The sequence below is a fragment of the Rhinatrema bivittatum genome, chromosome 3, assembly GCF_901001135.1.
Source record: "Rhinatrema bivittatum chromosome 3, aRhiBiv1.1, whole genome shotgun sequence".
Classification (NCBI taxonomy): domain Eukaryota; kingdom Metazoa; phylum Chordata; class Amphibia; order Gymnophiona; family Rhinatrematidae; genus Rhinatrema; species Rhinatrema bivittatum.
This window is the reverse complement of record NC_042617.1, coordinates 17480767-17496368: the sequence shown is the minus strand read 5'-3', so window position 1 is coordinate 17496368 and position 15602 is coordinate 17480767. Positions and strand designations below refer to the sequence as shown.

Here is a 15602-nt window from a genome sequence, read left to right as displayed (position 1 = left end):
ACCATTCCTCGAGCTGAGCCAGCTCCCTCCTCATGTTTTCCACTTCTTTCTGGCTGTCCACCCTATTACTCATTTCGTATCATCAGCAAAAAGACAAACCTTTCCTGACAACCTTCTGTTATGCCGCTCACAAAAATGTTGAAAAGAACCGGTCCAAGGACTGATCCCCCAGGCACAGCACTAGTAACAACTCTCTCCTGAGAAAAAATTCCATTTATCACTACCCTTTGTCGCCTCTCAGGCAGAAAAAGATTAATTGACCCATCCAGTCTGCCCATTTAATCCTGTCCTCACTGAAAGGATATATCACACCTGCCTGCCATAGATTTTGACCACTTGTAAGATATCTCTTGTTTCTCAAGGTGATTTTTGTTGTCTTTCTTATAGTACTCCATCATCTGAAGCAGATGAAAGTACCAGTACCATCCCAAGGCTATCCACAAAGCTTTCTAATGATCTAAATAGCTACAAGAACTAGTGTGCATGTTGCATGAGCATTTGGCGTCCTAATTCTCCTGCATAGCCTGCCAGACAGACCCAGCTACCTGAATGCCTACGTTTCTGCTAGGACTTTTAATTTTTATTGTGCTTGTAGCCTGCTAGACAAATCCAACTGTCAGTTTAATTCTATTATCACAGCCTAATAACTGTTGCTTGAACATTTGTGCTCCTAGATCCCTTCTGTAGCTTGCCAGACAGACCTGGCTACATGAGCATCTGCCTTTTTGCTAGGACTGTTATTCATACAAGATCCCTTACTTAATCCGATCCCCAGTCCCACTGTGTCTTATCACCAACTTGGTAACAGTTTGAACAGCTACAAAACACTAGTGAGGCTGTTGCCTGAACAACTGGCTTCTTGGGTCCCATGGTCTTGCCGGACGGTGCCTTCTGGGGAGTTGTAGCCTACTAGTACCAACCCAGTAACTCTAAGTTGTTCTCCTTTCTAGGGTCATCGGAAGAAGCAAGCAAGATGCCTTCCAGCTAGTTCTCCTCTGCTTGTCTACAATCTGTATAGTCTCATACTTGTTCACCTTATCAACTCTGGAGTTCGAGGATAAGATTGTGAGATCCCCACTTTTGGGTTTCTCACCACTAGTTGTATTTGTTCCCTGGCGGTGACGGTCCACATCAACTGGCTTACCTCTGCCACCCTGATCCACTGGCTGAAACACCTGCCAATGTATTAAGTTCATTTCTTACCTAAGATCCTTTTTCTTCTCACAGACAGATGTAGACCATCAGCATAGTGTGGCTTTTCATTGTTCCATGTACAGCCGTAAGTCCCAATGTAATTATAGCTCTTTGAACCGTGTTTTGAAATAGCTGATAAAACATAGCCTTTTATCCTTTGTGCATCCTCTCCACTCCTCCATCCCCCTCTTTGTCAGATCTCTCCATATTCATCCCTTCTGTTTCATCCCTCCATACCAGCTCTGTCACATCTCTACATTCCCCTCCTTTCCATCATCCTGTCTTACCTTTTTATTCTTGTTTGCTCTTCTCTGATCCGTACATCATGCACGCCCTCTTCATCATTTTATAATGTTGAATGATTTGAAGTACCTAATTTTATTATGCTTGGAGTCTTTTGCAGTTCAAGCAGATTATAAATTTGTCAAATAAACTCAGATCAGGGTCTTGTTCCCCCCAGGGTGAGAGGTTTACCCATCAGGATGAGGAGCAGTTACTTACAGCACTGAAGATACAGGCCCGTACTGACTCAGGTCGAGAAAATGCTCCTGCTCTCTGTGTTCCCTTTCAGATTCTTCTAAACCTAAAGCCTTGCCTGCTATAAAAATGGACCAAAAATATATGATAACTTGGTCATGTCATTACATGTTATAAAGTCGCCTTAAACTTTAACAATTTTATAATTATTGTGCATTGCACAAGGTTGAAATTATCACACATATTCAATAATTGTCATAGATCTCACAGCATTGGGAAGGAGTTCAAAGAAAATATTGTGAATCTGGGCTGTTTTGTGTGGAAAGCTTTTAGTGTAGCTGCATTGAACAATGGTTTGGACAAGTCCCTGGAGGAAAAGTCCATAAACCATTATTAAGGTGGAGTTGCAGAAATCCACTTCTTATCCCTGAGATAAGCACTAGCATGAAATCTGTCTACCCCTTGGGATCCTGCCAGGTACTTGTGACCTGGATTTGCCATTGTTGGAAACAGGACGCAGGGCTTGATGGACCTTGGTGTGACCCATATGGAAAATCTTAAGTACTTATATAAAGACATTTCACCATTGTAAACTCTATGATTCCTCACGCACTGACTGATGATAGACCCCAGCATTCAGAACAGGACTGTATAATCTAGCCTCTGGGAGACGATAGGATTGCTGAGCAGTGGATGTGCACAGAGCGAAATGGCTGAGAGAAATGCCACTCGGAGGTTGTACATGGCTTCCAATGCAATTGGGATCTGGAAGTCTCCCCAATCCACGTGCGTGTTTAACAATAAAGTCTTAGGATTTGCAGAAGCGGCAATCGGTAGCTGGTGGAAATCTTTACAACTAATGCTTAACGGGTATATAAAAAATTTCCCCCAGGCTTAGATTCTTCTCCTACTTAACATTTCTACAGCGCTACACGACATAGCAGTGCTGCCGGCATGTAAGAAATAGGAGAAGAGGGGACTTACCCAACCCTGGGATCCTACACATTTCTATAGCTTTGAAGTTTTACAGGAGAGCTTTGCAGCTACTGGAGGGGGAGAGATTTAATTATCTGGAGATGGCAGAGATCAAGAGGGCTTTGCTTAAGGAAGCACATTAACAAGGGGTTTATTTCTGAGATTTGCACCGAGGGTTTAGAAGACATCCCATCGATTAAGAATGCGCACTTGGGTGAGATTAGAGATTGTGCCTTTTCTATGGTGGGACCTAATGCCTGGAACAAGATGCCAGAGCAACTAAGATTGCTAACAGGTTAAACAGGCGTCCAAACTGGAGCAGAGTCACCTCTCCTGGGCACTCAATGCAATAAGTAAATGAGCCTCCACGCTAAATTGGACGCGCTAGAGATAAATTGTGCACCCCTAGCATGTGCATGGCATCGGGCAGGCTCAGTTTTAATGAGCATCCATTTTCCTAACCCGCTCATAGCCACGGGTCAGGAAAACGGACGCTCAATTAATGGGCCTCTGTTTTCCTAACCTGACTGCCGGCAAGATTTGGGGGTTTTTTTCCATTCTGCTTCCTGTGGTTCCTCCTACTTAGTATCGGCCATTTTCAAACTAGGAGCCGGCAGGGCAGGAGCGACTGGGGATAGGTAGCTCCTGGCTCTTTGTACATCGGAGACCTCTGCAGAGGGGGTAAGCGTGGTCCGAGGACGGTGGGGAGGCTTAGGGGAAGTGTGTGGAGGCAGAAAATTTGCATCTTTTAAGCTTTTTCTTCAATGATTTTCACAAATGAAAGTCAAGGGGGAAAAAAAAGAATTTGAAGGAGAAGGGGGTTGTTTTTAAATGAAACGTGGTTTATTATGTTTTTCATAAAAGAAAACAAAGAATGCAGAACCCTAACAGCCCAGCTTGACTTCCAGAGGAGGTGAAGGACTGTGCCAGTCCTGCCTGAAAGCCCTTAGGGGCAGGCCACCCTCTATGCCTTCCAGGTGATGCCTTTGTGCTGGTTTGCCAGTTTCCTGGATGCAGCATTCTGTCACACAAGAGTGCAGGAGGCTTCTGGGAGCTGGCTTACGGCCTGGTGTCCTTTGTATGATCAGCCTGTACATGGCCTGACATGACACGCTGCACTTCACAAACAGATCTGGCGGGGGACCGTTTCTTTTTGAGTGAAGGGGGCTGTTAATTTAATATTTATTGCTAATGTAAGAAAACGAAATAAGCATTAAACAAACGGAAATCGAAACCCGTGTTTCTGTGCACATCCCTAAAAGCGGTAAACAACGAATCCCACGAAAGCCCCTGACTTAGCAGTCAGTGCTCTGTTACTCCTACTACTTGTCTATGGATTGTTTCCAAAGACACGCAGGTGGGGAGTGAGCCAAGACACTTGGAGGTTCCTCCCCTTTACCAGGTACCACGCCATGCTCTGCATGGAGGCAGTGTCCGTCCAGGCCTGCCACAAGCTTACGCTATCAGTGATAGGCCTGAGGAGGTTTCTTCAAAACAGCTGTAGAAATTTCAGTATGGATTTGTTTATACAAATATTTATCATCCACCTATAACAAAACTGTGCTATGCAAATAACAATAAAATAAAACATAAAGCAATCAACAAAATACAATTAAAATACAAATAAAACAAACCTAACAAACTGACATTTGGTAGCAGCGCTGTAAACCGACATCATGATCACTTGTGATATTTCTTTTATCAATAACGTGGGGTTTTTTTTTATACAGAGGGCCAGGTTCAAAGCCATTTATCCTGAAAAAGAGTGTTTTACACGAGTAAACTTGCCTGCCTGTAAATTACCCTCCTCTGCCCCGACATAGGCACATGCGGGCTTCCAAAGTGCACACACTTTCAGCCGAGTGAAGAGGAGGTGTGGCTAGAGCCATGTTCAGATCAGGAAAGGAAGACAGTGCAAATGTGTGGGGCTAATTTACCCCACTCAGCCCCCTACACAGACAGCAGGGGCTGAGCTCACAGGCACTTTTAACGCTCACTAATTCTCAAAGGGAGACCACGCAAGCAAGTTCCCTTTGAAGACTGGCTGCAATATCTGCAAGCTAAGGAGTCGATGCAATAAGACGTGCATAGAAACGTTCAGCCAAACTGGGCGCCTGTATTTTTAACGCGCACCCAGCCACGTCTCCTAGACGCCTGATGCAATATTTAAATGAGCTGTTACATGAAAAAGGACATGCCAGGAAAGATTTGGGCAGCCCTAGTATTCAAATGCATCGGGCGCCAGGAAACGTGGCTGGGTACCCACAATTGAAACAGGTTCATTTTATCCCACCTCAGTAGCCTTCGCCCAATATACACGCACAATATGTACACCTGTAGTGTGTATATTGTGCATCCAGAACTTTTTCTTTTTTAGATCAGGTCTTACATTATTCCTTAAATCTTAAACACCACAAGCAGTAGATCAAATATCACAACGATACTTAGAAGGAACCACACAGAACAGTATTTTTTGCATTTCTCATGAGTCCTTGACCTGCGGAATGACTTAATGTCAACTCCGAGGCTGGTGTTAAATTTGCCACGTTAAAAAGTGTGCATTGGGCACCTGGTGATTTACTGAATCGGGGTAATAGCTAATAGTCTCATCTACATGGAATTTACATGTGATGAGCACTATGGGCTGCACGTTTGTTTGGGCTTGCTAATCCCCTTATTGCATCGGGTCTAACAAATCCAAAACATGCGTCCAGCCACGTGTTAACCTGTGCGGACTCATCAGCATCGCCCTTATACAAAAAATGAATGGGCTACACAAGCATTGTTTGTCCTTGACCTTATCATGTAAAACTGGGGTTTTAACTCCTCAAGATCTCAATACAGTGGAAGAGTTTTTCTGTTCATTTGGTTTACTGCTGTGCAAATGTTGAGGTTAGATGCTTCCCTGTGGATGAAGGGAGGGGGAGGCATAGATTGGCCTTCACTTTGTAATATTTCAGGATTCAAAAGGCCAACGGAGGGGCCTGAGAAAGATGTATTCTAGCAGGTGACACCTTCGTCAGTTACCTTTACTTCTAAGTCCTCACCAATAAAAATAGCCCAGACCCAATATTCCGCCATGCGTTCTCCTACACCAGACAGTTGTGTATGTAAAAACCAAGTCCTTACCCAAGCACCCCTTTAGCATATTTCCATAGCAATCTAATTGCATGTGACTGGGCAGACTGGATGGATCATTTGGGTCTTTATCTGCTGTCAATTACCTTGGCACTATGCCTCCGGTTAGCCTTAAACAGTTATGATTTAACCGGCCTGATATGAATACCATTCATGAAGTCCGGTATAGAAATATTTTTAAATAAAATAAATAAATGATGGTTATCCAGAATTTGTTAAGGCAGAGGTTCCCAAACCTGTCCTGGAGGACCCCCAGCGAGTCGGGGTTTCAGAATACCCACAATGAATATGCATGAGACAAATCTGCATGCACTAACCTCCATTATATGCAGATTTTATCTCATGCATATTCATTGTGCTGATCCTGAAAACGTCCCTGGCTGGGGGTCTTGAAGGACAAGTTTGGGAACCTAGGTGTTAATGTTACCTCATCAGTGTTGGCATGGAAACAAAAGACATGATCTAAAAGCAAAATCCTGTCTAGTGAGGACTTGGATGGGAGAGCACCCAGGAAGACCAGGTGCCGCAGGAAATGCTCAGGAGGGAGCATTCTCCCTTCTGATCCAATGGTGAAGGAAGACGATCCTCCTGTTGGGCACACTGACGTTTTCTTCTTTTAGAGAAGACATTAAAGGCCCAGGCTTTTCTCCCATTCAGTGTCTAATAGTGGATCAGGACCTCAAGCAAAGTACTGTACATAGGCATTAAGGATCCCGGGGCACTCTTGGTTTGAGGTTCCTAATGCAGGGGTCATACAGTCCCAGGGCCACACTCACCGTCTGGAACCTCACAGTTACTCTGCAGTAGTCAGCCACGGGGAAGCTGGGGTCCAACTGGCGGGGAGGAGAACAAGCCTCCAGGGCCCCTAGGCTCTTGGGGGTGGGAACCCAACACAGTCTCGCTAGACTCACAGTCACCCTCTTTGCAGAACTCATCCTTGTAGGTCTCTTCACACTTCTCAAGCAAAAAGTAACAAAACATGGGAGTAGTGTTCACACAAAAACAGTTCACTGCAAGTTAAAATCCATGCAAGAATGGCAAAAGTCATCATCATAAAACTAAAATGATAGCTTCCAGTATTACAGTCTCTTTATCCATCTCCAAACTTGAATCTGTGTCCAAAGTCCTAATCCCTTCCCAATGATAGGAAAGAAAAGCTCACTTCTTGAAAAATACAGATAAGGACAATTATCTACCCCCCAGCATGAGCAAAAACCTCTCCCACACCCCGTTCTTACTCCTGGGACATCACAAACCCAGTTTGGGTGGAGGGTGATGCAGCACCCTGCATCCTGATGGCTCTGCTTTAACCCAGCACAGCGTTCAGGAGCCAAAATCCGGTCCCCTCAGACGTGCGGTTTTGCCCTTCTGAGCTGGAAGCCGGTCCAAAACATAGCCAATTCTTTTTTTCTCTTCTGTGCAGGCTCTAGTAAGGCTTCGGTGCTTGAATTGTCTCACTGGTGCAGGTTGTGGGGCCTACAGGGATCCACCAAGATAGAAACAACAGAATGTAATTTCAAGCACAGAAAACCTCCAAGCACTCTCTGAGCCTGACCAGTCCCAAACCAGGGGAATGGCCTGAGGAGGATCTGAAAATGCAAAAATCTCACAGCAGGTGTAAACAGGAAATATGTTTGGTAAGGGTGTGAAACCACTGTTACACAGAATTAAATGTGTTAACCACCATGGCATTAGCCAATATTCAAACCCCCCACAATATCTGTTGGCCAAAGTATGATTTCATTTGCCATCCTCTATCATTCCTCGTCAATGGTTATTAATAACGAGGGTCACCCATTGGCACCATTTTTTCTGGGACATGTTGACTAATCTTGGTTGTATCCCATTGAATCCATGCACCTGCGGCTCTGATTTCCCTATCAATTCCCAAAAGAAAAGTAGGACAATGTACGCCGTGGAGTAAACCCAGGAATGGCTCAGCGTCCTGGAAAAACTGGAGCCAGTTGGCATCCCAAACAATGTACTTTCCCTAGCACATCTTGTCCATTGTCTCATCTAATAATAACCCTGCTCTCTTGAAAATCTGTTCTTCCCTTTCGATTCAATCTAAAAGGAATTGCAACTTTCATGAGCGAAAACATCACTCATTGCACCTAACTTGAGTCTGTGGTGCCATTTTAGCTAAAGATTAACCTGTGTCTTTCCACCCGTTCATTTGGATTACACCGGGTAACAGCTTGCATGACATTCTGTGGGCAAGGATGAGCAGTTCCAGCCATTAGCTTGCAATGTAAGGATGCTCCCAAGAACTAATTAGCAGGAGACAGCGCTCACCTCACCATCTGTCCCTTTACTGAACACGCAGACTGATGGACAGATGGCTTCAGCACAGGAGACGTATTGCTCCTCTCCCATTGACTTAAGTCATTATTCTATGGATCTCTGAGGCTGGATGCATTATACAGCTTCTTCTACTTTATTTAAATAAAAAAAAACTGAAGAAAATATGGTGAGGAAAATTCACTGAGGGCAATAGAGGCGCATCTATCAGACTTGACCACGAAAAAGTGTTTAATAAGGATGAATCTAAGTAATTTTGTGGCAGTGATGTGGCATCTTTCGGGGCTCAGATTCCATGAAATGCCCAGTGTGCACAAATCCCAGATTGCTGGGTGCCGATAAAAGTGTATACATTACCAGATGGAAGTCTGTGTCTTTGGCAGCAGTGGACGTGGTTTTGTATGAACCTTAGAAGCGCGAGTGCTACAGGCACCCCGTCACCTCTGAGGGCAACCAGAAGAGTGGTGGGAGTGATCACACAGTGTCAGAGCAGATCTTTCCCCGGAGCAGCTTTTCGACAGGTGACGTGATTCTGCAAGTGCTCAGCGGCCCCGTGAGGCTTGCAAGCAGCATGCCCCGTTTCATGCTGTGGGACAGGCAGACTGGCTGGGCTCTAGCACTGGTGCTGGGCTATTTTTTGTACCTCTTCCTGGGAGCAATGGTGTTCCAGCTGCTAGAGAAACAGGCAGAGGCTCAATCAAGGAACCAATTCAAGTTGGACAAACTCAAATTCCTGCAAAATTACACTTGCTTGGATGGGCCAGCCCTGGAACAGTTTGTACTGGTAAGTGGGATCCTTACATATCATGCTAGTAAGTGGGACCCCATGTACAGCTGTAGTATTGCGGAGTACTGCAGGGAATGTGGGACCCTCACCTAGGGCTGTAGTACTGGAAAGCACTGCAGGGAGAGTGGGACACTCAGGGCTGTAGTACTGGGGAGCACTGCAGGGAGAGTGGGACACTCAGGGCTGTAGTACTGGGGAGCACTGCAGGGAGAGTGGGACACTCAGGGCTGTAGTACTGGGGAGCACTGCAGGGAGAGTGGGACACTCAGGGCTGTAGTACTGGGGAGCACTGCAGGGAGAGTGGGACCCATACCTAAGGCTGTAATACTGGGGAGCACTGCAGGGAATGTGGGACCCTCACCTAGGGCTGTAGTACTGGAAAGCACTGCAGGGAGAGTGGGACCCATACCTAAGGCTGTAATACTGGGGAGCACTGCAGGGAATGTGGGACCCTCACCTAGGGCTGTAACATTGGGGAGCACTGCAGGGAGAGTGGGACACTCAGGGCTGTAATACTGGGGAGCACTGCAGGGAGAGTGGGACCCATACCTAAGGCTGTAATACTGGGGAGCACTGCAGGGAATGTGGGACCCTCACCTAGGGCTGTAATACTGGAAAGCACTGCAGGGACAGTGGGACACTCACCTAGGGCTGTAACATTGGGGAGCACTGCACGGAATGTGGGACCCTCACCTAGGGCTGTAATACTGGGGAGCACTGCAGGGAATGTGGGACCCTCACCTAGGGCTGTAACATTGGGGAGCACTGCAGGGAATGTGGGACCCTCACCTAGGGCTGTAATACTGGAAAGCACTGCAGGGAGAGTGGGACACTCAGGGCTGTAATACTGGGGAGCACTGCAGGGAGAGTGGGACACTCAGGGCTGTAATACTGGGGAGCACTGCAGGGAGAGTGGGACACTCAGGGCTGTAATACTGGGGAGCACTGCAGGGAGAGTGGGACCCATACCTAAGGCTGTAATACTGGGGAGCACTGCAGGGAATGTGGGACCCTCATCTAGGGCTGTAATACTGGGGAGCACTGCAGGGAGAGTGGGACCCTCACCTAGGGCTGTAATACTGGAGAGCACTGCAGGGAGAGTGGGACCCTCACCTAGGGCTGTAATACTGGAGAGCACTGCAGGGAGAGTGGGACCCTCACCTAGGGCTGTAGTACTGGAGAGCACTGCAGGGAGAGTGGGACCCTCACCTAGGGCTGTAATACTGAGGAGCACTGCAGGGAGAGTGGGACCCTCACCTAGGGCTGTAATACTGGGGAGCACTGCAGGGAGAGTGGGACCCTCATCTAGGGCTGTAGTACTGGAGAGCACTGCAGGGAGAGTGGGACCCTCACCTAGGGCTGTAATACTGAGGAGCACTGCAGGGAGAGTGGGACCCTCACCTAGGGCTGTAATACTGGGGAGCACTGCAGGGAGAGTGGGACCCTCATCTAGGGCTGTAGTACTGGGGAGCACTGCAGGGAGAGTGGGACACTCAGGGCTGTAGTACTGGGGAGCACTGCAGGGAGAGTGGGACCCATACCTAAGGCTGTAATACTGGGGAGCACTGCAGGGAATGTGGGACCCTCACCTAGGGCTGTAGTACTGGAAAGCACTGCAGGGAGAGTGGGACACTCAGGGCTGTAATACTGGGGAGCACTGCAGGGAGAGTGGGACCCATACCTAAGGCTGTAATACTGGGGAGCACTGCAGGGAATGTGGGACCCTCACCTAGGGCTGTAACATTGGGGAGCACTGCAGGGAGAGTGGGACACTCAGGGCTGTAATACTGGGGAGCACTGCAGGGAGAGTGGGACCCATACCTAAGGCTGTAATACTGGGGAGCACTGCAGGGAATGTGGGACCCTCACCTAGGGCTGTAATACTGGAAAGCACTGCAGGGAGAGTGGGACACTCACCTAGGGCTGTAACATTGGGGAGCACTGCAGGGAATGTGGGACCCTCACCTAGGGCTGTAATACTGGGGAGCACTGCAGGGAGAGTGGGACCCATACCTAAGGCTGTAATACTGGGGAGCACTGCAGGGAATGTGGGACCCTCACCTAGGGCTGTAACATTGGGGAGCACTGCAGGGAATGTGGGACCCTCACCTAGGGCTGTAATACTGGAAAGCACTGCAGGGAGAGTGGGACACTCAGGGCTGTAATACTGGGGAGCACTGCAGGGAGAGTGGGACACTCAGGGCTGTAACATTGGGGAGCACTGCAGGGAGAGTGGGACACTCAGGGCTGTAATACTGGGGAGCACTGCAGGGAGAGTGGGACCCATATCTAAGGCTGTAATACTGGGGAGCACTGCAGGGAATGTGGGACCCTCATCTAGGGCTGTAATACTGGGGAGCACTGCAGGGAGAGTGGGACCCTCACCTAGGGCTGTAATACTGGGGAGCACTGCAGGGAGAGTGGGACCCTTACCTACGGCTGTAATACTGGGGAGCACTGCAGGGAGAGTGGGACCCTCATCTAGGGCTGTAGTACTGGAGAGCACTGCAGGGAGAGTGGGACCCTCACCTAGGGCTGTAATACTGAGGAGCACTGCAGGGAGAGTGGGACCCTCATCTAGGGCTGTAGTACTGGAGAGCACTGCAGGGAGAGTGGGACCCTCACCTAGGGCTGTAATACTGGAGAGCACTGCAGGGAGAGTGGGACCCTCACCTAGGGCTGTAGTACTGGAGAGCACTGCAGGGAGAGTGGGACCCTCACCTAGGGCTGTAATACTGAGGAGCACTGCAGGGAGAGTGGGACCCTCACCTAGGGCTGTAATACTGGGGAGCACTGCAGGGAGAGTGGGACCCTCACCTAGGGCTGTAATACTGGAGAGCACTGCAGGGAGAGTGGGACCCTCACCTAGGGCTGTAGTACTGGGGAGCACTGAAGGGAGTGTGGGACCCTCACCCAGGGCTGTAGTACTGGGGAGCACTGCAGGGAGAGTGGGACCCTCACCTAGCGCTGTAGTACTGGGGAGCACTGCAGGGAGAGTGGGACCCTCATCTAGGGCTGAGGAACTGGGGAGCACTGCAGGGAGTGTGGGATCCTCACCTAGGGCTGTAGTACTGGGGAGCACTGCAGGGAGAGTGGGAACCTCACCTAGGGCTGTAGCATTGGGGAGCACTGCAGGGAGAGTGGGACCCTCACCTAGGGCTGTAGTACTGGGGAGCACTGCAGGGAGAGTGGGATCCTCACCTAGGGCTGTAGTACTGGGGAGCACTGCAGGGTGTGTGGGGTCCTCACCTAGGGCTGTAGTACTGGGGAGCACTGCAGGGTGTGTGGGACCCTCACCCAGGGCTGTAGTACTGGGGAGCACTGCAGGGTGTGTGGGACCCTCACCCAGGGCTGTAGTACTGGGGAGCACTGCAGGGAGAGTGGGACCCTCATCTAGGGCTGAGGAACTGGGGAGCACTGCAGGGAGAGTGGGATCCTCACCTAGGGCTGTAGTACTGGGGAGCACTGCAGGGAGTGTGGGATCCTCACCTAGGGCTGTAGTACTGGGGAGCACTGCAGGGTGTGTGGGACCCTCACCCAGGGCTGTAGTACTGGGGAGCACTGCAGGGAGAGTGGGACCCTCATCTAGGGCTGAGGAACTGGAGAGCACTGCAGGGAGTGTGGGACCCTCACCTAGGGCTGTAGAACTGGGAAGCACTGCAGGGAGTGGGACCCTCACCTAGAGCTGAAGTACTGGGGAGCACTGCAGGGAGTGTAGGACCCTCATCTAGGGCTGAAGTACTGGGGAGCACTGCAGGGAGTGTGGGACCCTCACCTACGGCTGTAATACTGGGGAGCACTGCAGGGAGAGTGGGACCCTCACCTAGGGCTGTACCACTAGGGAGCACTGCAGGGAGTGTGGGACCCTCACCTAGGGCTGTGATACTGGGGAGCACTGCAGGGAGTGTGGGACCCTCACCTAGGGCTGTACCACTAGGGAGCACTGCAGGGAGAGTGGGACCCTCACCTAGGGCTGTACCACTAGGGAGCACTGCAGGGAGAGTGGGACCCTCACCTAGGGCTGTGATACTGGGAGCACTGCAGGGAGTGTAGGACCCTCATCTAGGGCTGAAGTACTGGGGAGCACTGCAGGGAGTGTAGGACCCTCATCTAGGGCTGAAGTACTGGGGAGCACTGCAGGGAGAGTGGGACACTCAGGGCTGTAGTACTGGGGAGCACTGCAGGGAGAGTGGGACCCTCACCTAGGGTTGTAATACTGAGGAGCACTGCAGGGAGAGTGGGACCCTCATCTAGGGCTGTAGTACTGGAGAGCACTACAGGGAGAGTGGGACCCTCACCTAGGGCTGTAATACTGGGGAGCACTGCAGGGAGAGTGGGACCCTCATCTAGGGCTGTAGTACTGGAGAGCACTGCAGGGAGAGTGAGACCCTCACCTAGGGCTGTAGTACTAGAGAGCACTGCAGGGAGTGTGGGACCCTCACCTAGGGCTGTAATACTGGAGAGCACTGCAGGGAGAGTGGGACCCTCACCTATGGCTGTAATACTGGGGAGCACTGCAGGGAGAGTGGGACCCTCACCTAGGGCTGTACCACTAGGGAGCACTGCAGGGAGTGTGGGACCCTCACCTAGGGCTGTGATACTGGGGAGCACTGCAGGGAGTGTGGGACCCTCACCTAGGGCTGTACCACTAGGGAGCACTGCAGGGAGAGTGGGACCCTCACCTAGGGCTGTACCACTAGGGAGCACTGCAGGGAGAGTGGGACCCTCACCTAGGGCTGTGATACTGGGAGCACTGCAGGGAGTGTAGGACCCTCATCTAGGGCTGAAGTACTGGGGAGCACTGCAGGGAGTGTAGGACCCTCATCTAGGGCTGAAGTACTGGGGAGCACTGCAGGGAGTGTAGGACCCTCATCTAGGGCTGAAGTACTGGGGAGCACTGCAGGGAGTGTGGGACCCTCACCAACGGCTGTAATACTGGGGAGCACTGCAGGGAGAGTGGGACTCTCACCTAGGGCTGTACCACTAGGGAGCACTGCAGGGAGTGTGGGACCCTCACCTAGGGCTGTGATACTGGGGAGCACTGCAGGGAGTGTGGGACCCTCACCTAGGGCTGTACCACTAGGGAGCACTGCAGGGAGTGTGGGACCCTCACCTAGGGCTGTACCACTAGGGAGCACTGCAGGGAGAGTGGGACCCTCACCTAGGGCTGTGATACTGGGAGCACTGCAGGGAGAGTGGGACCCTCACCTAGGGCTGTGATACTGGGGAGCACTGCAGGGAGAGTGGGACCCTCACCTAGGGCTGTGATACTGGGAGCACTGCAGGGAGAGTGGGACCCTCACCTAGGGCTGTGATACTGGGGAGCACTGCAGGGAGAGTGGAACCCTCACCTAGGGCTGTGATACTGGGGAGCACTGCAGGGAGTGTGGGACCCTCACCTAGGGGTGAAACACTGGGGAGCACTGCAGGGAGAGTGGGACCCTCACCTAGGGCTGTAATACTGGGGAGCACTGCAGGGAGAGTGGGACCCTCACCTAGGGCTGTAGTACTGGGGAGCACTGAAGGGAGTTTGGGACCCTCACCTAGGGCTGTAATACTGGGAAGCACTGCAGGGAGAGTGGGACCCTCATTTAGAGCTCTAGAACTAGGGAGCACTGCAGGGAGAGTGAGACCCTCACCTAGGGCTGTAATACTGGGAAGCACTGCAGGGAGAGTGGGACCCTCATCTAGGGCTGTACAACTGGGGAGCACTGCAGGGAGTGTGGGACCCTCAACTAGGGCTGTAATACTGGGGAGCACTGCAGGGAGTGTGGGACCCTCAACTAGGGCTCTAGTAATGGAGAGCACTGCAGGGAGAGTGGGACCCTCACCTAGGGCTGTGATACTGGGGAGCACTGCAGGGAGTGTGGGACCCTCACCTAGGGGTGAAACACTGGGGAGCATTGCAGGGAGAGTGGGACCCTTACCTAGGGCTGTAGTACTGGGGAGCACTGCAGGGAGTGTGGGACCCTCATCTAGGACTGTAGTACTGAGGAGCACTGCAGGGAGTGTGGGACCCTCATCTAGGACTGTAGTACTGGGGAGCCCTGCAGAGAGAGTGAGACCCTCACCTACAGCTGAAGTACTGGAGAGCACTTCAGGGAGTGTGGGGCCCTCATCTAGGGTTGTAGAACTGGGGAGCACTGCAAGGAGTGTGGGACCCTCACAGAGCTGTAGTACTGGGGAGCACTGCAGGGCGTGTAGGACCCTCACCTAGGGCTGTAGTACTGGGGAGCACTGCAGGGCGTGTGGGACACTCTCCTAGGGCTGTAATACTGGGGAGCACTGCACAGAGTGTGGGACCCTCAACTAGGGCTGTAGTACTGGGGAGCACTGCAGGGAGTGTGGGACCCTCACCTAGGGCTGTAGTACTGGGGAGCACTGCAGGGAGTGTGGGACCCTCACCTAGGGCTGTAGTACTGGGCAGCACTGCAGGGAGTGTGGGACCCTCATCTAGGGCTGTAGAAGTTGGGAGAACTGCAGGGAGTGATGGACCCTCACCTAGGGCTGTAGAACTTGGGAGAACTGCAGGGAGTGATGGACCCTCACCTAGGGCTGTAGAACTGGAAAGCACTGCAGGGAGTGTGGGACCCTCACCTAGGGCTGTAGAACTGGGGAGCACTGCAGGGAGAGTGGGACCCTCACCTAGGGCTGTAGTACTGGAGAGCACTGCAGGGAGTGTGGGACCCTCACCTAGGGCTGTAGAACTGGGGAGCACTGCAGGGAGTGT

General features: G+C 51.1%; 1 protein-coding gene across 1 annotated transcript in view; it reads left to right on the top strand.

Moving 5' to 3' along the window:
* Positions 1 to 8656: 8656 nt before the first annotated feature.
* LOC115088471 (potassium channel subfamily K member 16-like) overlaps positions 8657 to 15602 on the top strand; it is a 39826-nt gene continuing 32880 nt past the window's right edge. The window contains exon 1 of the mRNA XM_029596744.1: positions 8657 to 8869. Within this exon, the coding sequence (XP_029452604.1) occupies positions 8657 to 8869 (213 nt within the window). The remainder of the gene's footprint in view (positions 8870 to 15602) is intronic.